General features: G+C 54.3%; 8 protein-coding genes across 8 annotated transcripts; 3 read left to right on the top strand and 5 right to left on the bottom strand.

Annotated features, from left to right (window-relative positions):
* Positions 1 to 18: 18 nt before the first annotated feature.
* On the bottom strand, positions 19 to 3,227 carry BBK36DRAFT_1169906 (hypothetical protein; the record flags this gene model as incomplete). Its single annotated transcript, XM_024895382.1, has 3 exons — positions 19 to 806; positions 909 to 1,002; positions 1,083 to 3,227. The coding sequence occupies 3 exons, from the start codon at positions 3,225 to 3,227 to the stop codon at positions 19 to 21; spliced, it is 3,027 nt and encodes a 1,008-aa protein (XP_024748460.1).
* Positions 3,228 to 5,392: 2,165 nt separating this feature from the next.
* BBK36DRAFT_165346 (hypothetical protein) lies at positions 5,393 to 6,128 on the bottom strand (the record flags this gene model as incomplete). Its single annotated transcript, XM_024897769.1, has 2 exons — positions 5,393 to 5,857; positions 5,904 to 6,128. 2 exons carry the CDS (start codon positions 6,126 to 6,128, stop codon positions 5,459 to 5,461), a joined length of 624 nt encoding a protein of 207 aa, XP_024748459.1. The 3' UTR covers positions 5,393 to 5,458.
* Positions 6,129 to 8,377: 2,249 nt separating this feature from the next.
* BBK36DRAFT_1122149 (hypothetical protein) lies at positions 8,378 to 10,084 on the bottom strand (the record flags this gene model as incomplete). The annotated part of the gene is made up of 1 exon (XM_024890913.1): positions 8,378 to 10,084. The coding sequence occupies one exon, from the start codon at positions 10,082 to 10,084 to the stop codon at positions 8,378 to 8,380; it is 1,707 nt and encodes a 568-aa protein (XP_024748458.1).
* An 891-nt stretch (positions 10,085 to 10,975) lies between these two features.
* BBK36DRAFT_1142144 (hypothetical protein) lies at positions 10,976 to 12,053 on the top strand (the record flags this gene model as incomplete). Its single annotated transcript, XM_024893502.1, has 5 exons — positions 10,976 to 11,090; positions 11,202 to 11,382; positions 11,457 to 11,476; positions 11,525 to 11,640; positions 11,775 to 12,053. The coding sequence occupies 5 exons, from the start codon at positions 10,976 to 10,978 to the stop codon at positions 12,051 to 12,053; spliced, it is 711 nt and encodes a 236-aa protein (XP_024748457.1).
* Positions 12,054 to 12,945: 892 nt separating this feature from the next.
* On the top strand, positions 12,946 to 14,058 carry BBK36DRAFT_1122311 (hypothetical protein; the record flags this gene model as incomplete). The annotated part of the gene is made up of 1 exon (XM_024890932.1): positions 12,946 to 14,058. One exon carries the CDS (start codon positions 12,946 to 12,948, stop codon positions 14,056 to 14,058), a length of 1,113 nt encoding a protein of 370 aa, XP_024748456.1.
* A 1,830-nt stretch (positions 14,059 to 15,888) lies between these two features.
* BBK36DRAFT_1169903 (hypothetical protein) lies at positions 15,889 to 16,767 on the bottom strand (the record flags this gene model as incomplete). The annotated part of the gene is made up of 2 exons (XM_024895381.1): positions 15,889 to 16,420; positions 16,487 to 16,767. 2 exons carry the CDS (start codon positions 16,765 to 16,767, stop codon positions 15,889 to 15,891), a joined length of 813 nt encoding a protein of 270 aa, XP_024748455.1.
* A 581-nt stretch (positions 16,768 to 17,348) lies between these two features.
* Positions 17,349 to 17,753, bottom strand: BBK36DRAFT_1135669 (RmlC-like cupin). The gene has a single exon (XM_024892723.1). It carries the CDS (start codon positions 17,745 to 17,747, stop codon positions 17,373 to 17,375), a length of 375 nt encoding a protein of 124 aa, XP_024748454.1. The 5' UTR covers positions 17,748 to 17,753; the 3' UTR covers positions 17,349 to 17,372.
* A 1,481-nt stretch (positions 17,754 to 19,234) lies between these two features.
* BBK36DRAFT_1169900 (hypothetical protein) lies at positions 19,235 to 23,338 on the top strand (the record flags this gene model as incomplete). The annotated part of the gene is made up of 4 exons (XM_024895380.1): positions 19,235 to 21,093; positions 21,160 to 22,146; positions 22,264 to 22,343; positions 23,031 to 23,338. 4 exons carry the CDS (start codon positions 19,235 to 19,237, stop codon positions 23,336 to 23,338), a joined length of 3,234 nt encoding a protein of 1,077 aa, XP_024748453.1.
* Positions 23,339 to 23,618: the final 280 nt, after the last annotated feature.

The following is a 23,618-nucleotide window of genomic DNA, read 5'->3' as shown; positions in this document are numbered from 1 at the left end:
AAGAAATAGCAAATATCATCATCGCTTTTGTCGGCTTGGCTGCTCCGCAAACCGGATGCCTCTTCTCGCCGGTGGCACTCGCGGCGTGCCCTCGTCGTCCGAGTCGCTGTCCTCAGCGGCAGTCGGACCGCCCACGCCCAGGGCCGCCTCTCGCCTTCTTCGCTCGGCCGGCGTCTCACCCGTTGAAAGACTGGTGTCATCCAGCCTCCGTCGGGCGTCAATGACGCTACCGCGGCGCTCGTTTTCGCTGAGCTGGCCTCCCAGCGCGGCAAGGCGACGGTTCCGCTCCACGGCAGTCTCACCATCCAGCTCGGAAGGTTGGGCAGAGGCACTTACGCCGCTGCGGTCTCGGCCTCGGGGTGCATCAGCCTGCCGCCGGGGAGAGACGGACTCGGAGTCCCGGTAGCTGCCGCGGGGAGCGGGAGAGACCGATGTGGATGCCGATGTGGACGCCGAGGTGGAGGCCGGGCCGGAGCTGGATTCGGGCTCGATGATCTCGGGTATGTTCAGGGTGCGGTTCGTGCCCGGAACGTGAAGATCTTGCCGGGCAAAGTCCTTGAGCGCGGTGGAGGCGGAAGAATGGTCCACCACCTCCTTGCGGGTGCGCGCGTCAAGCTTCTGCACCTCGTGGATAAAGTCCTCCTTGGTCATGCGTCGTCCCACGCCTCCTATCGTGAAGCGAATCTTTCGATCATCGTCCGAGTCGTCTTGAGGGGGCACATTCTTCTTGCGGCCCTCACCGCCACCAAGGACACCGAAGCCCGAGGTCCAGCCAGGCTTGAATACTGGCTTGGAAGATGAAGCGGCTGCGCCAGCCGCAGAGGATTCGCCTGCCTTGCCCTCTTCCATGGCGGCCGGGGACTTTTCGGGATGCCGCGCAAGGGCGCCAAGGCCCAGATACTTGAGACTGTTGTTGATGAGGGTGCCCTCTTGGCCGGCGGGTTTCGCCGGAGGCAGTTCGTATGTCTTGACGACTTCACCGTCCTCGTCCTCGACGATGATCTGTTGTGCCAAGTTAGAGACCAATCTCAGATACCTCACGAGGGAGGAAAGCAGTAAGACGAGAACGGAGAAATACATACCGCGTTGCCGAACTGGTAAGCTCGGGCTGGCTCATGTCGTCGACTGGCTTTATCCTTTCCTTTTCGCTTCTCCAATTCAGAGCTGTATACGTCCGTCACTTTCCGACGAATGTTGTTCACAGACCAATGGAACTTCTCTGCCTCGGACTTGGATTTTGCCGCGACGGGCGTGAGTGATGGTCGTTTTGGTGCCTCCTCCTTTCTTCCTCCTCCCTCAACTTCGCCGTGTGTTGATCGGGCATCAACGACCTCACCTTCGTCGTCTTCAATCACCAGATGCTCGCCCTCCTCGTACACATTGACGTGCGGTGCTGAAGGGCTCTGGCTCTCGTCGGCTCGCCCGCGACGGCCGCGAGGCTCTTCCTCATCGGCTGGCTTCTCCAGGTCAACGGCCGGCTTCTCCAGGTCAACCTCCGTAGGGCTCTCTGCAGATGGGGTTGCGTCCCTGACATCGGGCTCTGGAGGCGTCTCCTTTTCAGGGGAGGGCGACGCTGCTGCTGACCGGCTAGGGAAGATGGCCGATTGACTGATGGGGCCTCCAGGGCCGATGCCGTCGTCCCACTTCCTGTGCTTCCTCTTCTTGGCCACCAATGACGACGGACGGCTGCCCGAGCGGCCGTAATCCTCTTCTCGCTGGCGCCGGAGAAACTGTGCAGGCGGGGGGACGCTGCCTGGGGGAAACTCGGGCGTCTTGTAGTCGTCAAAGGATGTCTCTGACATCGTCCGGGCCTGGGACCTGGACTGGGACGAGATCCTGGGCAGCCTGTTCATCCATGACGGTCCGTCCTCGGGCGCGGCGGTGTAGGACATGGTAATGGTCAGAGTGTTGATGCGCTTGCCGAGCGTGAAGACGGCGACAGAGGACCCGTGAACCAGGATGGATGAGATGACGAGGAACGTGACAATGGGCCACACGAGGTAGAGGAGGTTGTAATGAGGCGAGCCCTCGGGCGGCAGGTCCGATAGCGGCACAGGCTCTTCGTGCTCCAGCTCGGCGCGCGCGAGAATGGCGACGAAGATGGCGCCGACACCAATGGGGCCAAAGTGGCCTGCGAAGAGGGCCTCGCGCCAGTTTTTGATGTCTGGTATGACCGGCTTGAGCAGCATCATGACGGGGATGCGGCGGAAGAGGATGACGAAGATGGCGATGACGACAAGGCGCCAGACCTCCATGCCCAAGAAGCCGTTGTTGTACTGCTCCCAGGGGATAATGGTACCAAAAAACACAAAATAGGCCAAGTTAAGAAGCAGATCGATAACGTTGGAAACGTGCGACTCCTCCGTCTTTTCGCCGAACCAGCCGTCGTTAGAGAAACCGACTCCGGCAGCAAAGCCCACAAGGAGATCGTCCACGCCGAGGATACTACCCGAACCGGCGCAGAAGAGTGAAAGGGCAAAGTAAAAGACGAGGAAGCTCTCGCGATCGATCATTTCGTGCTCCTCGGCGTAGCGGATGCCGCGGCGCGCAATGTAGCCGATCATGAAGCCGTAAAAGGCGCCAAAGATGCACTCGTAGAGGATCACGTAGACGACGAAGTGGAAGCTGACGTCGCCGGCGTTGCGGTTGTACTGAATAAGGTACAGCGAGAGGTAGATGAAGGGAAAGGCCATGCCGTCGTTGCAGCCGGACTCGGCGGACAGCAGGTCTCGCAGATGCTTGGGCACGCGCTTGGCGAACTTGCCCTTGCCGACGACGGACGAGGCCAGGACGGGATCGGTGGCGGTGACGCAGGCGGCGACGACGAGCGAGTCGAGCCAGGTGAGGGGCGGGATCATCCACCAGACGAAGAGGCTGACGATGAGCCAGCCAAAGGCCATGACGGGCACGAGCAGGAAGACGACAGAGCGCCAGTGTCTCTCCATGTAAAACTTGGGCAATTCGACGCCGACGGCGAAGCACTGGACGACGAGGACGATGCGCGAGAACTCGACGGTGACGATGTCGACGCTGCCCCAGGACCGGGGATCGATCAGGTTGGCGGCATGAGGCCCGAAGATGACGCCGCAGATGGTCGCAACGGTGGCCTCGCCAATGTACATGCGCTCCTTGATGACGGACGAGCACAGCATGAAAAGCGAGGTGAAGCCGCCGAGGATGATGTAGACCAAGTGCGGCTTGGTGATGTCGAGGTTGTCCCACGCCATGGCGGGCGGTGGTTTCGGTTCGCGGCTTCGCGACGAGGCGGACGTACGGTCTCTTGTCTCTGGATCTGATCAATCGGTTCGCCTCGTGTGGCTTGTTTTTAGAAATTGAGACTCTCTTCTCCTTTTCTCTCTTCCTCCTCCTCTTCTTCTTTTCCTCCTACCAGCTCCTCCTGGTTATCCTTGGTGTCGTTTCTGCCCGACGGATTACGCCCAAGTCGCAACAACGGCCTGATATTCTTGGCCCCTGTTCCTTTACCTTGTCTTTTTCTTTTCTTTTTCTCGCCTTGTTTTTTCTTAGTCTCGTTTCAAGATGCGAGCCGGGTCCTGCTGGCTCAAGGCGCGGGTTGAGGCGCCGACGGAAGCTGACGCCGGGAGAAGCAGCGGCCTACGGGCTGGCACTGCAATCTTGTGGTAACTCCCCAGTCAATGGTAGCCGAGCGAGGAGTATCGCGATGGCGAGACATGCAGGAGAGCAGAATCGAGGATGACGAGAGGAGAGGAAAGCCAAGGTGAAATGTTGGATCCGGCGAAGGGACAGGACAGGACAGGACAGGAATGACAGAAGAAGTGGGCTCGCACGTGGAAATAAAGGCCAGGACGAGGTTCTGATAAGGATTTGGACGCGGATTCCAAGTGCCGCTAAGCCACACTCAAGGCGAGTCCGAATCCCGAGCCAAGCGTTTGGAAGCAGCGAAGATGGAAGGACGAGGTGGAGAATGGAAGTAAGAAGTGCTGGGCACGAGGCTGTCAGTGCGAGCGAGCGAGTGCGTATGTATGTGCATGCGAAAGGTATGTGTGCGTGTTGTGTGCGTGTTGCGTGGGTGATGGGTGGTCACCCACTCGTATTCTGTGTCGTCACTCGATCGGACAGGTCGGTTCCGTGGCGAAGGCACCGATGGGTCCGGGACAAGTTCGTGGCCGGCGCAGGATGGGGGTCGACGCTCCGAGGGCTGGAGGGACGCTACTGTATTTGATCGGACGGGTGATTATCGCCGTCGTTGAATGGCTGTATCGAGGCCGACTGCTAGGTAGATTTCATCAGTCGTGATTCGATGCCATCCAATGTGCTTTCGCCGTCCAATCGACAGCCTTGAACCTCGAGATCTGATGGCGACAATCGCTCGATCCAGACACCGAGCACCGCTGTTGTCCTCGACTGCCTCGTCTCCGTTCCGTGGCCAAACTCCGTGCTCAGAAGAACGAACGAAAAAAAAAATGTCACCATCCAGAAATGATGCCACAACTATGACAGCCAAACCAACCAGCGCGTCCGCCAAGCAACTACCGCTGCAAGCCCCCCCAGTCCAGCGCTGATGCACAGCGCCAGTGCGGGCCTCTCAGGGCGTTTGGCCGTGGGGACTTTGGGGCTGGGGCACCACCTCGCCTAGGCGGCAGCCACTAGAAGCCCTGAGGCCGCTGCTGGCGGAGAGCCGTTGCCTGGGCCGATTCTGCCGCTCCAAAGGCGGTGTTGGCGTGATTTTAGCAGTGTCTTGGCCGGACTGGCGATCCCGTCTTCTTTCTTCCCTTTTCTGCCGTGTTCCGCCATCTTCTGCTATGCTGGGCTCTGCTTTGTTTTTGTCTTGCTCTGCTTTCAGTCAAAATCAAAACAGAGGCTCGAATGGAATTGGCCGTTCCGATTAGCCGGAACCGCTGTCGAAGGCAGCTGCTTCCGTTGCACGACGCTCCCTGTTCTTCCCTTGCCATGTCTCACCCGCCTCGTGACGACTCAGACAGATGCGTCCACTGCAGGCAATCCGGCGAGACGAGACACTAAAACCACGCCAGGTCTCGGCACGGCTCTTCCTTGGCAGCACGACGCCTCGTCTTCCTTTCTCTTCGCCCTCGTCTCCGGTCTATTGTTTGCTATTTTTATGGCTCCCTTGATTCGTCTTTTGTTCCTCCCTTTCTCTTTTTTCGGTGGGGGCTGAACCTGTGTCTCCGTTACTCGGATCCCCGAACCTCTCGTTGGTGCGCCTCGTTGGCCATCTTCCGCCGGCCAATTCGCCGTCTCTCCTGTGATTCGTTCCGACATGCTCCGTGAACATGGTCTCCTGGCGTTTTTCGGCACCGGGCATTGGTGAGATGTGCAGCTACGGAGACGGAGCCAAGACGTTGTGTCCCCAACCGGCCCCCTTTTCCCTTCGAGTTCTCTTCCATCCTTCGTCCCTTTTTTTATGCTTATCTCTCTCGGCCCCTTCCTAGCCAACTAGCAAACGGCTGGGATGGAAGCCTCATCTAGATTGCTGACAGCCCCCAACGCCAAACCCGTCCTTGCCCGGGGTTTTCGAGCAGTGTGCCGGGTGCTTCTCACCGGTGATATTATCGTGGTTTATTGACTTGGCATCATTTTCTCGAAGCCAATGGGAATTGACCATCTGCCACTCGGGAACTTTCTCTTCACGCAGTCTCGATGGACGACTGGCAGGGCTGATCCGTCTTGTTTTTGCTCGCTTCCCCGCGTTCCGTTGGTGATGCATCAGGTGAGGTGCCATGGGCGGAGCTGCTCCATGCAACAATAGACTCGTCTGAAGATCTCCGGTGCAGATCATGGGAATATCCTCTATTGTAACCAATCGCCTTGATGCTGATTTCTCCAGCTGGACCGTTTGTACTGGACCAGTAAGACTCTGCTGCTCTGTGTTTGTTCCAACACTCACACATCTTGTATGCACATACTTTGTACGGGGTCAACACATGCATGTGCGCGGCTTGTGTAGCGACGTCAAAAGCCGGCGAGATCGGCAATTGGCTCTTGTCGCGTGCATTCGGCGCTGTCCAACCACCGCTCATGTTACGTCTGCGGATCATAGACAGCATACGGCTCTGCAAGCACGCGCGCACCCCAAGGAAGTTGGCGGAATGTCCGTTTTTCCCTTCATCGTCTTCTGCCGCCTTCTCCATATAGGTATGTCCAAGGTGTCAACTTGTCAGCGGCAGCAGGGTCTGGCACTACCACCCTATGGCATGTCGTCCGTGTTCAACGACACAGATGTGTAACACATTGCAGACTGCAGATGTGAGGCTATTCCAGAATTATCCCTCATCGGAGGTTTGTGCACACGCATGTGGTACCCAAAGTTCTTCACCACAGCACTGTTGAAGGGGAGTGTATCACGCCACGACGTTGATGTAGGTCGCCAAACTCATGGGGAGCCGCATTCGCATGTATGCAACCAACCCATTTCGAGAATGGAAGCCGGCGGTACGACTTCTAGAATCATGCGTTTTACGTCAATATTTGCGTTTGGCGCCGCCCCTTGCCATGCTTATTCCGACGTCGATGCTACATGCGACGCATGACAGCCGTAAGTCATACGAGGTGATCAAGCGTCCTATTTTGGGTCGGTTGACGATTGAAGCTCTGCCATGAATAGATATTTAGACTACCTGCATATAAGATGGCCTAGGTCGTAAACAAAACTCAGGGAACATGCGGTATTTTTCGTTTGTTGAGCTTTGAATGATGGTCCCTTCAAGCATTGCGGTTCGGATTCCTCGTGCCGTGTGAGTTGTTGCTTGCTATATAGATACATATTCTTGGCGATAACTGTATGATTGCATCTCGACGGATGGACAAGTCTGCTTGCATCTTTCCCATCATGATATATGCCAATCATTAGGCCTACTGGTTCTGGATGCAGTTGTATAACGGTGTGTACTGATCCTGACTGCCCTCTATACCTTGTGATGCAGACAGCGTAGATGTATCCGAAATGCTGAGCGCAACGCTTCGTATCTGTTTCCACCATAATGCGCGTGGTGCCTCATTCCATCTTTTGCGAAAGATGAAGAAAGAGAGTCTTTTTGGAGTTGCAAAGACACCTAGACACTCGTCATAGAAATGACCGGCTATCGTAGTGGCTCTGCCTCCAGGTATGATGCTATGAATAGGAGGTTCCTTCTAGTTTCCTTACCTTTGCTATACCCACAGGTCCTTTAAGGGATTAGAATCTTAGGGTGCGTCTTCACAGTCAAGTTTCGTCTTAGATAGCCGCGAGTTCGGTCACGAGGGAGGCGCTTCGGCCAGCCAGATTCATACTGACCGTCAAATCTACCGACATCGTGAAGCTGATACAGAAATATCGAAAATATGGTTCTTCTGTTTGAACAGATAAGTGTACTCTTTCACGTAAAGGGGGGACTTCGTGTTAGTCGTCTCCAGATGAGTGCTATAAGAATGTGGTTGGATGCCAGCGATGGTCCTTCCATGCCATCCATCTTCTCTGGAAGTCCATATGTGATTTATGCCCGCGGCATAGCACATCACCGTCAACCAATTTGGGTTTTGGTAATTGATCTGTCTTCTTCATTCATCTACCGGGCTTTGTGCTCCTGGCTCCTGTCTTCAGGCATTGATCAAAGAAGTCGTCTCGAAGAGGAAGCGGTTCCTACGATCATCGAGGGTGCAGCGATCCATGCTTCATACTTAGTTACGGTCAAATGCCATGACTTACTAGTGAATTCAATTCTTAAGCTTGTATTAGAGAATAATGAGTATTACTCCATACAACAGGCGCTCCTACACGTCCAACTGACAACGGCTGGGCAGCCAGATGCTCCATGTCGCTGGGAGAAAAGTGTGCGATGCTCCAGTCTTTCACATATGCATCGGATGCTCAAGAACCAAAGGAAAAGCTGAACGGCCGCGGTATAGGTCTCTTCCCCATTCCTACTGCTGTCTCTATCATAGGTTGCACGCTTCTTCGTCTTCAGGTTGGTGGCTTTCAGTGGAGCGATGCCTCGCTTGTGAGGTGAGGTCGGAGGCACTTACACCATCGAATGTGCCGACAGCATCAATCTTCGTAATTTGTCCGTCTTTCTCGCAGCTGCCTTAGCTCTACGTGAATGAAAAATTGGGGGCCAGGCTGGAAAACATATAATCATCAAATTGCATTACCGTAAGTCATTTCATCCTAAAAAAAACATATACTTGCATCATGAGTAGCGTCGTTGTACGGTCTCCCTGCATGTGGTATCTCCTCCCAAGTCAAAGTACCTCCCGTCTGCTTCCAAGTACAACTGGTACATGTTGTTGGTCCACGCCTCGAACCAACAACCGAGCTGCACATGACACGCACCAGTTGGATAATCCCTCTCTTTATTTCAACTTCACCTCCACATTCCTCTCTCCAACTCCAACTTCAACTCCCTCACTGCACGTCCTTCTCATCCAGAGGCTTTTCCTGCCTGTCAAGCTTGCCAATCAGCTTGCCTCCGTCCAGAATGCTGCCAAACATGGCGGCCTCAAACAGGTGATTGACCTGCCAGGCGTGGTGATTCGCATGCGCGATGATCCAGACCATCTCGAGCACCTGGCCGCGAGAGAACAGATCAGCCATCGTCAGCCGCGATCCCTCCGCGAACTCATACTCGCGCGCCTCATCGACCACGCCGCCTCTGACGTACGCGAGAGGCTCGGTGACGAGGAACCGCCAGAGATCCTTCAGCAGTGGCTTGTCTTGGTGGCGACGGAAGAACTGGTGGACGTGATCGCAGGTATCCTCGCCATTGCAGGTGTGCTTGGCATCGAGGGGTCTGCTGAAGCCCGTTGTGCGGTACTGCTTGTCAAAGACCTCGTCAAAGTCGGCCTCGAACTGAGGTCGATTCGGCGTCTTGCGGGCCTTGGGCCAGCCCAGAATGGCACGACGGAAGAACATGTGGCGGTCGTTCTGGATATGCCATGTGTACAGAGCGGCGCACATTCTGGCCACCGGCTCATGCCATCTCTGGGTCAGCATACGGGCACTGGTTGCGGCGAAGGCATCATAGATACGGCGCAGCACCTCCTCGCTGACGATGCCCGTCTCGGTAATGTCCGTCACGTTGAGGAACGAGTTCATGACCTCGGAATTGACCAGATCGCACCCCACGTCGACGACGTCGGTTCCCGGCGAGCTGAAGACCAGATCGGCCATGACGGCCCCCGGATCGCAGCCGCGTGCGATCGCCTCGGCTGCCATGCCCAACAAGCTGCTCTCTGACAGGGAGACGATCTGGGCGGTGCGGCGATTGAGTCGCGCGGATCGATACGACAAGTTCTTCTTGAAGCGATCCTCTAGCGCGATCTTACCCTGGATGTACTGCTTGCCGAGCGAGACGGCGTCTCGCCGCTCGCGACCCCCTGGCGTGCGTAGCGCATGGGGATCTTCTAGGCCTTTCTGCAGCAGCGGTTCCAACGTCGGAAAGACGTAGTTGTAGCCGTGCTCATAGTAAAAGACCATGTCCGTCACATAGTTGGAAAACATGGTGGGCGCATCGGCAGCGCCCATGAGCAGGCTGGCGATGCCGCAGCCAAAGAGGGCGTTGTTTGTCTTTAGGGCGTCGGGCCAGCCCGCGGCTCCGATCTTCTGAAGGGCTCCGGCCGAGGCCTGGCTGAGCCCGGTGCCCTTTGGGGGCAGGATGTTGCCGGCCGCGTGCTGGGATTCTTTCCAGCTCTGCAGATCGGCGGATAGCTTAAGCTGGACTATTCTAGGGCCCGATTCGACAGACGACAACGACTGCTTGTCGCCCACGGACGAGGTTTCCGCCGCATCTCCAACATCTCCAAAGACCTCGGCGACGAACGCGCGGGCCTGGTTCGACAGCATCGCCAGCTCCGGCACAGTGCCATCTCCGACCAAGGCTCTTGCCTCTGCATAGCCACTGTGGATGGCAAAAGAGTGCTTCTTGGGCTTCCGGCCGAGGAGTTTCCTAACCCGATTGCGGAAGCCCTTGGCCCAGAAATATGGGGGGATCTGGTCCGACTCGCCCGGGAAGGCGTCTTTCTTGGGCGACTTGACCTTGATCTTGAGCCCTTTGAGGTCAAACTCGCTCCAGTAACTCTGATGGGACAAGGGTTGGCACCAAAGAAAAGCCATTGTGATGATCGGCTGCCGGGAAGAAACAGCTTGGGTTGATGGCACAGCAAGAGCTCGCTCATGGGATCCCGCCGTCCGTTTATATGTTGCTTCAACGGGCGTCTCTGTCCAGCCGTGGTGGCACAGCTGCAGCTTGGAAAAGGCCGCATCTGCACTTCGATGGAGCCTCTTAAAAAAGCTTGGGGTGAACCAACAACAACTCTACATGTCACATTCTATCACAGGATTTTACTGGGATTGATACGGAAGAGGAGGGGAAGGAAGACCAATATCGAGGTGACCTGACCTCAACTGACCTGGTCTTTACCTGAGCCCACCTGAGCAGCTGAATCCAGCGGGCGAGGGTAAGCTGATGCTTGTTGGTGTTACGAAGCACTGCTCTTCTTGGCAAGATGCGGCTCACGGAAGATCTGGATACCACATGGACGACGGGCAAGCCCAGGTTGACCGAGGTCGAGGAGACGAGAGACCGAGACTAAAACAGAGACGCACATACTCGCACATACAGACACAGACACACCCAGATAAAGACGGTCTGAGGTGGCAAGATAACGAGCCGAACTGGATACCGTTCTTGCATCTCGCTACCGTCAACTGGAGAAGCTAATGGCGCCAGAAATCTTCATCTTGGCACCACGTTGACGACGTGGTTGATCAGGAAGAGATTTCCATTCATCCATGCGAACTCTCTCCGCAAGAACACGCGGAACACGAGGGGTCCCCTGTTGTCCGATTGATGGTTCATACTCCACAATGATATCAAGTTCGTTGGCTTGTCCATGTTTCCCGCCGCGGACACTTGCTGACTTGGGAATAGGCTGTATGTATGTGCTGTCTGCAAGCGTTGAAGCGGTGAGAAACTGGGTTGATGTCACGGTTTCGAGACTGGCGATGGTTGACCTTGACCTTGCAGAGTCGTACTCGAGCGGCCGTGGCCCCCATGAGCTTGTGCGAAGCAAGGCGTTTCGAGGCCTTGGCCGTTCATGCGTTTGGGGGTTCGCCGTGGGTGAGACCGAGGGCAGATCCTCTCGAAATGCGACGTTCGAGGAGGATGGACCGCCGGCCGCGTGACGGGCGTGACCTGCTGGAGAATGGCTGTCTGCACGATACGATACAGGTTCCATCGCTGTGCCTCTGCATTGCATCAGGATCCAGTTGCATTCAGCAATTGACGCTTGCGATTCGCACAACCACGCGGCCGGCATCTGCAGGACCGAACCGCCAAGCCAGGCCCTGCTGGCTGACTACATACGAGTTACCTGCCCGCCGGAGTCGACGGGGACAGAACTGTGGGCTGTGTGGGTTACACAAAAGGTTATGACGGGACGGCGACGGATAATAGTTGTGCTAATCCTGCCACATGTTATCCTAGCACCAAAGTGCGAAGCAGGGGTATGGGGTGGCATGGCTGGGCTGGGGAGGGCCTTGATAACCACTTAGGTAATGGAAGCAAGCAGCATCCCGGCTCGAGTCGAGAGGCCCTGTCATTGCTCTGTCTGTTGCTGAACAAGCGCAAGCACTACGCCATGCCATGCCTGGTCCTGTTTGTCGACCAGGTAAGGAAGTATTCGTAGGACCGCCACGAGTTCACGACGAATATCACTTGTTCTCGCAAACTTCTCCGCACTGGCAACAATGCGAGAGATGGATGGCGAGATAACACCCCGGAGCATGCTACTTGTAGAACGAGTTTCTTCCCGTTGCCCCTCTGTGTCGCGAGTGGTCCGAGGTTTCCTGCGTCTTTGTCCACGCGAATGGGCAGGGCTCAGCTGGTTGCCGAGGAAGTTCTGTCTGGATGGTCGACTGGCTGTGTTCTGTCGAAGAATACTACCTGAGGTTGGCAGTCTTGCCCGACGCGAGCACCAGATCCGGATATGCCGAAGAGTCGGCTCCCAGACCACGGCTGCAGCTTGACGGATTGGTGGTGTTGACCAGGGGTTATGGAGGCGACTTTGGCAGCAGCATCTGAGCACTGCCGTACGGTACGTGTATTCTGTCGCGCCTCGCGGCAATTGGTTAATCTTTGTTGGCTCGCAAGTCGATTCCTTGTGACTACGTACGAGTAGTATTACGTACCGTACCTTGGGGACTGAGGCTGGATGGACGCGAGATGGAGGCTGGATGCCAGGGGATTGGCGCACTGCCTTCATATTTCTCCACACGAAAAAAAAGTCCGTCCCACGGCCAAGAGCAAGACCAATTAATTGATCCCAGCCCGGCAACGAGCGAGGATGCCGAGTGCGGCTGTTGGGTGGACGCCTGCTACGTACGAGTAAGACGGTGTGCTAAAGAGGTTGGTCGTGTTCCCTTCGCATGAGCTCGCATGATACAAGTACGCAGCAGGGCCCCAAGCTCCCGACTGAGCTTCCAGAGAGGAGAGGAGCGCGAGAGTCCCCAAGCTCCCGGCTGCGTCTCCAGCTTCATCTCCCGATGGCCAGAGCTGGCGGGCCAGACGATGCCAACATGCCGGCAAGCTGATGGCCCTCGTCCCCTTCAGCTTATACTAGCGGTGGGCTGCTAACGACGGTTATGGCATCGCCCATACGACCACTCGTCCGACCCCGGCCTGGGGAAGGGCTGCAAGGGCTCACGCTCAAGCCCAATGTTACGGCGGAAATGACACTTGACCCCTTCCACGGCTATTACTTGTATAAGTGCCGCTGCAATCGAGATTGGCCTGGAGGGAAAAGGGCCCTGGGCTGCGGTTCACTGCTGTGATGAGCGACCGACACTCGTCTTCCCGTGCCAACGTCCCGTCCCTACATGTAACCTTCGGTTCCGGCCCCTTCTGAGGACAAGAAGAGCTTCTGATCACGGCCCTTTTTTTTGATTGATTTGCATGCCAATCCCTTCATCCGATCATGGCCCCGCCCGATGCCGCGACGTCGATTCGGTACCGCCCGCTCGACCGGTCCGGCAACGAGATTCGCCTGCTCGAGCTGCAGCCGGCGACGACCAACGACATTGAGGAGCGCGTCGTGTGCCGCCTGGTGCACGAGCGGCTAAGCGACTCGCAGACGTCCGACTTCATCGGCCTGTCGGCCCTGTACGGCGACATTGCCGTCACCGAGACCATCATGGTCAACGGCGCCGCCATCTGCATCCCCGTCCACCTCGCCCAGGCCCTGCGGCACATGCGCGCCGTCTTCCTGGCCGCGTCGCTGCCCACGCCCGACGCCTCCAGGACCGACCTCCAGGACGGCGTCGACGCCCCGAAAAAGGCCCCCGGCTGGCTGCGGTCGCTGCTGAAGAATGTGCGGCACATGCTGGCCGAGCCCGGCGCGTCGCGGGGCACGCCGCCGCTGCGCATCTGGCTGGACCTGCTGTGCATCAACCCGCGCGACAAGCGGGAGGAGGCGGAGCGGCGGGCTCACATGGCGCGGGCCTACCGCCACGCCCGGATGGTGGTCGGCTGGCTGGGCCTCAAGGACGCGACGTCGGACCTGGCCATCGAGATCATCAAGGCATGGGACAAGTGCATGCCCCTGACCTTTGGCGAGCCGGGCGACCGCGAGCTGCACCCGGACGACTACGCCCCCGTGCTGCAGTGGATGGGCCCCGTGGCGCACCTGAGCGACATCCCCGAGGGCATCACCGACCCGCGCGACGTGCCCAGCTACAAGGCCATCTCCGAGTTCCTCAACCGGCCGTACTTTCGCAACTCGTGGATCCTCGACGACATGAGCAAGGCGCGCTTCCCGGCGTTTTTGCTGGGCGACGACATCGTGTCCTGGATGCAGGTGCTGCGCCTCAACCGCGTCAACGAGGACATCAAAGACCACGGCGCCGACATGTTCCCCGACGAGCTGCGGCCGCTGCTCGAGTACATGCCGCTGGGCAGCGTCTACGCCTTCTTGAAGGAGTTTGACAACCGGCAGCGGCAAGAGGGCGGCACGCCGGCCATGCTGACGACGACGAGCTCGGTGCGGAGCTCGTCTTCGATATCCAACATGAGGACCAAGTCACGGCAATGAAGCGATCGTGCTACTATTTCCATGCGTTTTCTTTACTCTTTCGCTCTTTTTTCCTTATACTGCATATGAGAAATCACCTATAAACAAAAACATCATGTGTGATAAGGCGGGACGACCAGGCATTCATTTCCTTGTTTCTGTCATTCTTTATTCTTATTTCTTTATTCATCGGGTGGAAGGGAAAGGGACGTTTACGCCTCGGATCACTACTATAACTTGCGTGGGTGTGTTACGAACTTGGCTCCTTGGGAAACGGGGGGAACGGGATCGTCATCATTTCGTTTTGCGTTTGTGTTTGGACAGCGAGAACTTGTTGGGGATACCTACTTGTGTTTGATCCCTTTCTTTTCTTGTAAGAGAAAAAAACATGAAAGCGGGATATCATATAGTTGTGCTTTTTGTGTTTTGTTTGGATTTTCATGTATGTAGAGAGATACCAAATGAGGACCGTAGATAGATTTCTTTTTTTCACGCGTTTCACTTGTTTGCTATTTTAATACTATGAGGATGACTTGGGGCATAATGTTCACAGAAGTGATGTTTTGGTATTTTCCTTGGTCTGCATGTTTCGCTTTAGCATTCATCTGTTCATGATGATGTCGAGCGGTTCCGCTTCCTGTGTCATGTGCCTCGCAACGCGTAACAGATCATTCGATGTGATTAATATACGGAGTAACAAGGACAGGAAAAGAATCCGGCACGCGAGCAGCAGCAGCACACCATGCCATGCCAACCTTGTCCGCAAATAATAAATAGGCTACTATGCAGTTGAATGCCGAGTCGGCGAATTAAGATTCGAAAAATCTCACACCGACACCCCTTGTAAACGTTGCATAGAGAAGAAGCACGGAGTGAGAACTCCGTGGTTGTAGTAGTGTTACTTTATTTTTGCTGATATTTTTTTTGCCCCCTTTCTCGAATGATGCGTCTTACGGCGGGATGCAATTTGGGTGGAAGGATTACGGAGATGCATGCCAAGACTGTTTCTCCTTACGAGATCTCGGGAGGGAGGGGGTTTTCAGAGGAGATTTTGGGCTTATTATTTTACGGAGGGCGATGCAGGGGGCTGGAAGTTTGGAAGGGATTTGGAAGGGGGGGTGGAATGAGTGGAAGCGTGTGTGTGTGTGTGGGTTGGGTGATGTGAGTTCAACAAGTTGGTTTGCGTGGTTTTGCTCAGGGAGATGGTATCGGAGACAGTTGGGCTTTATGTATGTTGCTTTCTTTTCGTTTTCTAGAAGCTGACATGTTTGAGATGGAGTGGTGTGTCTTGCTTGAGCTGCAGCCTTGTATCCGCATGAGACATACATACACTATCACAAGATACACTTATTTGAAACCTACCAATTGTTGAAGGAGAGTGAGAGTGAGATGCGTGATAGAGAAAGAGAAAGCTGGTTCTTCTCCTTCATTTTCTGTCTACAACAATGAGAAAGGGCTCATCACATCTCGCTTTCGTTTACCGGATATCTGTGGAACTACCCGTAAACTGTGTTGGTCGAGACACCCCTGGGATACCGGCACGGCCGTCTGAGAGCGTCCCGACCCCGAGTGCAGATCAGCAATTACCGAGTGGGATCTGTGCGAGATGGGGGATCGTGGGCTCCGTCATACGATCATGTCATCAGTGTCGCATCGTATCCTTGTTTTTTTTTGGGAAGTGTTGTTGGTCATTGACTAACGCTTTTTTGCCTTGGAGATCTTCATCGCCGATCGTGTATGCTGGGTGCGCTTTGGTGAGTGAGTGTTGGAACGATTCCTTGCATTCTGCTGCTTGTATGGTTTGTTTCTACTGTTATTCTTCTGCGCTCGTAGTTATACTGCATCATAGGGTCACCACGGTCCAAATCCCATGCCGGATGCCCCTCCGTATACCTCAAACTCAAACTTATTCTTCCCCCCAAGCCAGTAGTGAATCGACCCATACTCCTCATGCGTGTTACCCGCCCGAATCAGGAGATCCTTCCTCGCCGCCGACAGCGCCTTCATCGCCGCCTCGAGCCTCTCGTCAATCTCGGACTGGTCTGACAGCTTCAGCTCGACCAGTTTCGGCGCCATGGCCGGGCTGTCTTTCAGCTTGCGAAGAGCAGTCCCCCTGACCTTGCCGGGCGAATTGTCGTTGCCCGAGAGATGAACAAAGACTAGATTTGGGCAATTCGTGAAGAGGGACAGAAGAGACTTGTCTGTGAGTTGAACTGCGCCGTCGAGACTGACGTGAACGAGGTTGGGACACGCTTTGGCAAGACGATCGATGGCGGCGTCCGTCAAGTCATAGCCCTTGCCTGTTTCTGCGTCCCCTGCAGAGAAGCTGCGCAGAGACTGGCAGAAGTCGGCTCCCACAGAGATGAGGGCGTCAATATGAGCGCTTTGGCTTATATCAGAACAGGTGCACTTGTCTCAAAGGACTAAACATTTGTACTGAAAGGCTCACTCTGTGATGGAAAACCTTTCTGAAAAGTACACCCGCTTGGTATTATTCACCAACTTGACGTGGCGTCCCTCCCACGACTCGGGTGTTTCGAAATGCACATTTTCGCTGGGGTGGTATGTCTCCTGGACGTACGGCTGACGCGGGAGGGTGGCGCGCCGGGACTGGTTTCGTGAAGCTGAAGCTTTGGTGGCATTTGCTTGCTTCTTCTGACCGGGTTTATTCTGAACCTTTCGACGAGGTTTGCGGCCCGCCTTGGGCTGAGCATTCGGGTCGAGACCCATTGTGTTGCAGGGGGGACGTTCAGGTGGTTGAATACGATATGAGGGAGACACAACACTGCAACAACGTAAACAAGATGCAGGACAACCAGCTATTACAGATCAAGAAACCATAACTCTTTGCACATCTCAATTTCAAATCCAGCTCTACGGTTTGGATTGCGCGCTAATCAAGATGAAGTGGACATCGCGAGCTTATTGTGGTGGATCGTGAGAAAGCTCGGATTGACCCTTGTCAGGGGCTGTTGGTCCCTTGCTTTTCCACAGATCTCACGGAGTAGCGGTCACTTGTCATGGAATGGATCTGAATGTGAAAGCTAAAATGTATACATGTTTATTCTTTGATGAAGACCCCGTTTTGTGGTTCGAGCCCACTGAATGGAATCCGATGTCGGGCCAGATAGTATGATGCGAGGAATTGACCTTGTAGGCTAGTGCTTTGCATATCCGTGATGCAGCTGTCGATGCCGATCTGTAAATGCACGACGCGGCTGACCAGGTACAAAGTACAATCGGATCCGCCTCTTTCAGGATCGTGTGATGCTGTTGAGTTGAGCTTCACAACAGAAGGGTGTGTATAAGCCCGAAGCTTCTATAACCAGTCCATCTCAGTTCTGCCCACGAACATCCTTAATCTGTCTCGTCCTCTCTGAATCGGTTTCATCCCCGGTATTCACCGTAGACTCGTGCTCTATCAACATGACAGACGCCTCTTTCGCAACAGGCCTGTGTCTGAGGCCCTTTGGAATGACAAACATGTCCCCGACCTGCATCACAACGTCATCGCGGCCCTCGAGCTCAATGGTGAGTTTGCCGGAGAGAAGGTAGAAGAGCTCGTCCGAGTTGGGGTGCGCGTGCCAGATGAATTCGCCGTCGAGCTTGGCTACCTTGACGTGGTGGTCGTTGATTGCGGCGACGAGGCGGGGCGACCATGTTTCGGTGAAGGAGTCGAGGAGTTTGGGGATGGATTCGGAGGTTGACATTTTGTTGTGAGTGTGGTGGATGACTATCTTGTTTGGAAGATGTGAGATAATGATAGGTTTAGTTTGATTAGCAACTAAGCCTTCTGGATTGGCTGAGACTTATAAAGTCTTTTGCAAGTCTCTACTATCTCGTTGACCTTGTCTCGGTGCGTGGGGCAAAAGGCGCGGAAAGGTGTTAGCGCACGCCCTTGTAGTGAGATTGAATGTCAAACAGTAAGCGTAACGTGGAGCAGTAGGGAGTTCATGTCCTTGTCATCTCTTGATCTTTAACCCGATGGACACAGTGAGATAGTGTCTATGTAATCCACAAGCGCCTACCTGTTTGCAAAGATGGTCGATACTGCCTTCATCTTGCTTCTTGGTCTGTGGTTCGGATACACAATCATACGTGCAGTTTTCCTCCATATTGAGGGCAACTGGAACTTGACCGCTGCGAAAGTCCTACCATTGGTCCTTGACAAAACGCCGCATCGTGTTAATCAAGAGAATGTTTGAACACTGATTTATTTCACACAAGGTTTTGAGGCTCTGGCTAATGGAAATGAAGTCACAGACGACTATTTTGAAAGCCATGTCTTCAAATAACCTCAACGCCCACCAGAGCCTACCTTAGTGTCAGTAGATAATACTTTGGTATTATCTAACAGTATCCAGCGCATTCCTCACAGAGGACAAGACTCTGACACTAGAGCAGTTCCACCACCCACCCAAAGCCAACCTTGGGACCAAAAGAACAACAAAAAACATACAACAGCCGGTGTTCGCCAGTGGTCACCCACCTGACTACTAATCTGCCTCTCATTAGCTTGACTCTGGGAGAGCGGACGGGATCCCGTATACTCTAATGGATATGGTCGTATGTGCTTGTGTTCTGCAGCGAACCAGTCTATGTGGTGGTATCGTTTGCGATGGCTTCACCGGAGATGGGTGAGCCATGGCGAGGCGCAGGCAACTTCGACGACAAACCGGAGCTGAAAATATATTGACTGCATGGACTTGAATTAGACCGATGCCGTGCCGGAGAAACAAGGGGCCGCTTCAGCCCAAAGAGTCTGGCGCTCTACCGAATGAGCTGTCGAAGCTGCATATCCGTTCTCTTGCTGCATATCCGTTCTCTTGGGATATGCAGCTTCGACAGCTCATTCGGTAGCGCCAGACTCTTTGGGCTGAAGCGGCTGACTACGTAAATGAGGCTCAAGGGTATATCAGCCTGATGCCCGCTCAAAGGCGTCCATTGGAGCCCCGGGGCAGCCTCTTCGGCTTCGCTTGGGATGAGTTTGCCCAATAAGAGAGCGGGGGTTTAGCGAGGATATGAGCTGACTGCATGTACCTTATGCCTGATTGTTGGCGTTTAGAAGAGAGGGAGGGGTTATTTTTAACTCTCACGTCCGATGTAAAAGGGCGCGAGAGCCAGCGCCCTACTTCCTTCAACTGGAGTAAAGTCCTCGGACGGAGCATTGATATTTCGGCCTCAAATTCAAGCGAATATGTTGAAACACGAAGACTACACTGTCGGGTGGATATGCGGCATCACTACGGAATATGTCGCTGCGCAATCTTTCCTCGATGAACGGCACGATGGACCAGAAGACGTCTCCACGAACGACAGCAATGACTACACACTTGGAACAATGGGAAAACACAATGTTGTCATTGCTGTGTTGCCTGACGGCGAGTACGGTATAGCCTCTGCAGCAGCTGCCGCGAGAGACATGCTACATACGTTTCCAAACGTCAGGATCAGCTTGTTAGTCGGTATCGGCGGCGGCGCGCCAAGCAAGAAGCATGACATCCGCCTGGGTGACGTTGTTGTTAGCATTCCGAGCAGTAAGGCCACTGGCAGCGTGTTACACTACGGCTTTTCCAAGACGATGCAAAACCAGAACTTCGAGACCATTGGATACTTGAATCTTCCGCCCACAGTTCTGCGGTCAGCGGCAAACGGACTCAAGGCAAGCTATGAGTCCGATGGCCATCAAATACAGGAGGCCATTGACAGCATCCTTCACAAGAAGTCCAAGCTGCGGAAGAAGTACTCGCGGCCAGACCCGAGCAGCGATAGGCTCTATCAGAGCGACGTTGTTCATCCGCTCTCTGATGATGATGATATATCCTGTGCTTCAGTCTGCGGAAGTAATCCAGCAAACTGGGTGAGACGGTCCAAGCGAAGTGAAGAGGATGATGATCCGGCAATTCACTACGGGCTTATTGCGTCGGCTAGCCAACTGGTCAGAGACGCCACTATCCGAGACACACTTGCACGAGAAAAGGACATCTTGTGCTTTGAGACAGAAGCCGCGGGCCTCATGAACCGTTTCCCGTGTCTAGTAATACGCGGCATATGCGACTACTCAGACACACATGCAGATACGGCATGGCAAGGGTATGCGGCAATGACAGCCGCAGCTTATACGAAGGATCTGCTCTCTCGGATCCCCGTTAGTAAGGTTCAAGCTGAGAGGAAGATCGGCGAGATTCTCTCTGGTATGTATAGGCGGGATTATCTCTATTTATCTTGCAGTTTCATTAACTCGCAGGTTATAGGTGTCGAAGAAGGTGTCAACAAACTCCTCCATATACAACATGATCGATATGAGGAGGAAATCCTCAACTGGCTTTCCCCAATCAATTACGCCTCTACACAAATTGATCATATCGCGAGACGGCAACCGGGGACTGGCCAATGGTTCCTGGGTTCCGCGGAATACCAGACTTGGTTGAAGGGTGACAGACTGACGCTGTTTTGCCCTGGTATTCCTGGGGCCGGGAAAACAATGATCACAGCAATTGTTATCGACGACATTTACAACCGGTTCCACAATGATACCACTGTGGGAATTGCTTACTTATACTGCGATTATCGCCGACAATACGAACAGACGATAGAAGAGTTACTGTTAAGCTTAGTGAAGCAATTGGCCCAGAGACAGGCTACGGTACTCAACGAAGTGCCTGAGCTTTGTAGCAAGTATCCGACGGAGCCCAAATCACTGTCCCTTGATCATATCCTGATTCTCCTTCACTCAGTCAGCAAGCTCTTTTCCAGAGTCTTTGTGATTGTTGATGCCTTGGATGAATGCCGAGCTGATGGATGTCGTACGAAGCTTCTCGATGCGATCTTCAATCTTCAAGTTACGGAGCGCACAAACATCTTCTTGACAGCAAGGTTCATCCCCGACATCTTGAACATATTCAAAGAAAGCGCTACACTGGAGATTCGAGCTCAAGACGAAGATGTGCAACAATTTATTACGAACCAAATCACAAAACTGCCATCATTCGTCTTGAGTGATGCAGATTTGCAGAATGAGATCAAGACTATCATAGCAAAGGCCGTAGATGGAATGTGAGTCTTTTTGTCATTCATATTGAAGCCTCACATGATGCTTGAACTAGCGCTGACCAATCCCAGGTTCCTTCTCGCTGCATTGCACATGGACGCCCTATGTCAAGAGCCCACAGTCGGCCATATTGAACTGGCACTGAAAAGTCTGCCCCGAGGCTTAGACGAGATGTACACAAGGGCGATGATTCGAGTCAAAAGCCAAGGAGTAGGTGCCCAAGATCTGGCGATGAAGATACTCGCCTGGGTCATACACGCGAGAAGAGCCCTGTCCTTGGCTGAGCTCCAGCACGCGGTCGCAGTTGAACCTGGAAAGCCAGAGTTGAACTGCAAGTTTATTCCAAGCAGCGACGTGATCAGGACTATCTGTGCAGGTCTGATTACCATCGACAATGAAAGCAACGCTGTTCGGTTGGTCCATCATACAACTCAGGAATACTTTGAAAAAGCCCGAGAGATGTGGTCTCTGAACGATCAGTCTATTATCGCCACGGCCTGCATTGCATACTTATCCCTCAGCACATTTGAGAGTGGATGTTGTCCGACAGACGCCGCGTATGCCAGTCGGCTACAGGAAAACCCCCTCTACATGTACGCTGCACGGCACTGGGGGCATCATATCTGCGAATCTTGGGCAGGTTATGACGGTGCCATGGAATTTCTCCAATGTAACGCCAAGATGGAAGCAGCAAGCCAGGCATTGATGGTCGACTGGCCGTTTACAATGCCTTCATATACGAATAGCCAATCCTTCCCAACAGACATGACGGGGCTACACCTAGCAGCATACTTTGGACTCGAAGGGGCAGTCAAGGCTCTGCTTGCAAGCCATGATCCCGATGCTCATAATAGCTACGAACGGACACCACTGTCGTATGCAGCAGAGAGCGGACATACGGCTGTGGCGCAGCTGCTACTCGACACAAGAAGGGTCGACGTGAACAGCATGGATTGCCTTGGAGAGGCTCCTCTACATAGGGCAACGTATGATGGCCATGAGGCGGTGGTTAAGCTGCTGCTAAGGCAGACAGGTATCATCGCAGACCATGAGGGGAAGTATGGCTGGCCCCATGATAGTCGAACACCGCTATCGATTGCTGCAGAGAAGGGCCATGACAAAATAGTCAAGGTGCTGCTTGAAGCGTACAATGTTCACATTGACTCCATATCAAGATACGAAGGGCGGACACCTCTGTCTTTTGCAGCCGGAGAGGGACACGAGGCGGTGGTGGAGTTGCTGCTTGCGAAGGGCGGTCTTGATCCAGACTCAACGTCAAAAGCTCCCGAGGGGTATGGCGGTCGTACACCGCTGTCGTATGCGGCGGAGAATGGCCATGAAGCGGTGGTCAAGCAGCTTCTTGCGCATCCAGGGGTCGAACCTGATTCCCGGGCCAGCGGCCCCATGGAGCTGGGCCGCACGCCTCTGTCGTTTGCGGCGGAGAATGGGCACGTCGGAGTGGTTAAGCTCCTTGTGCAAGCAGGCGCCGACCCATTGTCTCCAGCCATTTGGCAATGGGGTCATTATCCCACCTCCTATCTTGGCACGCCATTAGCGTTCGCAGCAAACTATGGACACGAAGCTGTGATGAGGCTGCTTCTGACGCCAGAAAACGGCAACCACGGCTGCACAGCAGAACATGTCTATGGCAGTGAGCGGATAGCCCCCTTGTTTGCGGCCGCGACCGTTGACGTTCACGTCAGGCCCGGGCTCCTTGACAGGATAAAAAGCGGACGGTCGGCGCTATCGTATGCTGCAGAGAATGGGAATGAGGCGGTAGTAGCATTGCTGCTCGCAGCGGAGAGGGCTTCAAGGAGTGGCTCTACGGTGAACTGCAAGGCAACAGACGACCCGGAATATACTGGTGTTACGGGGCGGACTGCACTATTGTTTGCGGCCAGCAAAGGGCATGAGGCAGTGGTGAGATTATTGCTGGAGGTAGAGGGACTCGACGTCAACTCACAGGATAGCCGCGGACAGACAGCGATTATGCTTGCGGCCAAGAATGGGCATGAGGCAGTGGTGAGACTGTTACGAGCGGCAGAGGGAATTAACGTTAACTCAGAAGATTGCGACGGACACACAGCGTGTATGCTTGCGGCTGAGAAAGGGCATACGGCAGTGGTGAGAGTATTACTGGAGGTAGACGGCATCAAGGCGAACACCGAGGACTGGGTCGAAGGGGACGAGTCTGACGAAGACTACGTAGTCTTGAGAGCACGGAGTCTCCAGAGGATAAGCCACATGTAGTGGTTACGTGTATATAAGGTAGTTATACTTTTGCTGTGGTTGTCGCCTCTATACCTTATGTACTCTAGGTAGGGCCTTTTGTTTCTAACCAGATATACCATGCTACGATAACGATGAGAAGATGAGGGCGGTGTCCCCAATATAAAATTAGCATGTCACCTCCGCGGCACATCTTGCGATATCTGTCAAGAGGTAGCTTGAATGCTCCCGATCATTTAACTCTCCACTGGCTTCTATCCACTTGATTTTTGTATGTGGGGGTATTTAGATACCGCCAATG

This window comes from Trichoderma citrinoviride, assembly GCF_003025115.1.
Source record: "Trichoderma citrinoviride strain TUCIM 6016 unplaced genomic scaffold BBK36scaffold_9, whole genome shotgun sequence".
Lineage (NCBI taxonomy): Eukaryota > Fungi > Ascomycota > Sordariomycetes > Hypocreales > Hypocreaceae > Trichoderma > Trichoderma citrinoviride.
The sequence above is the reverse complement of the archived record's forward strand: the minus strand, read 5'-3'. Positions and strand labels throughout refer to the sequence as shown.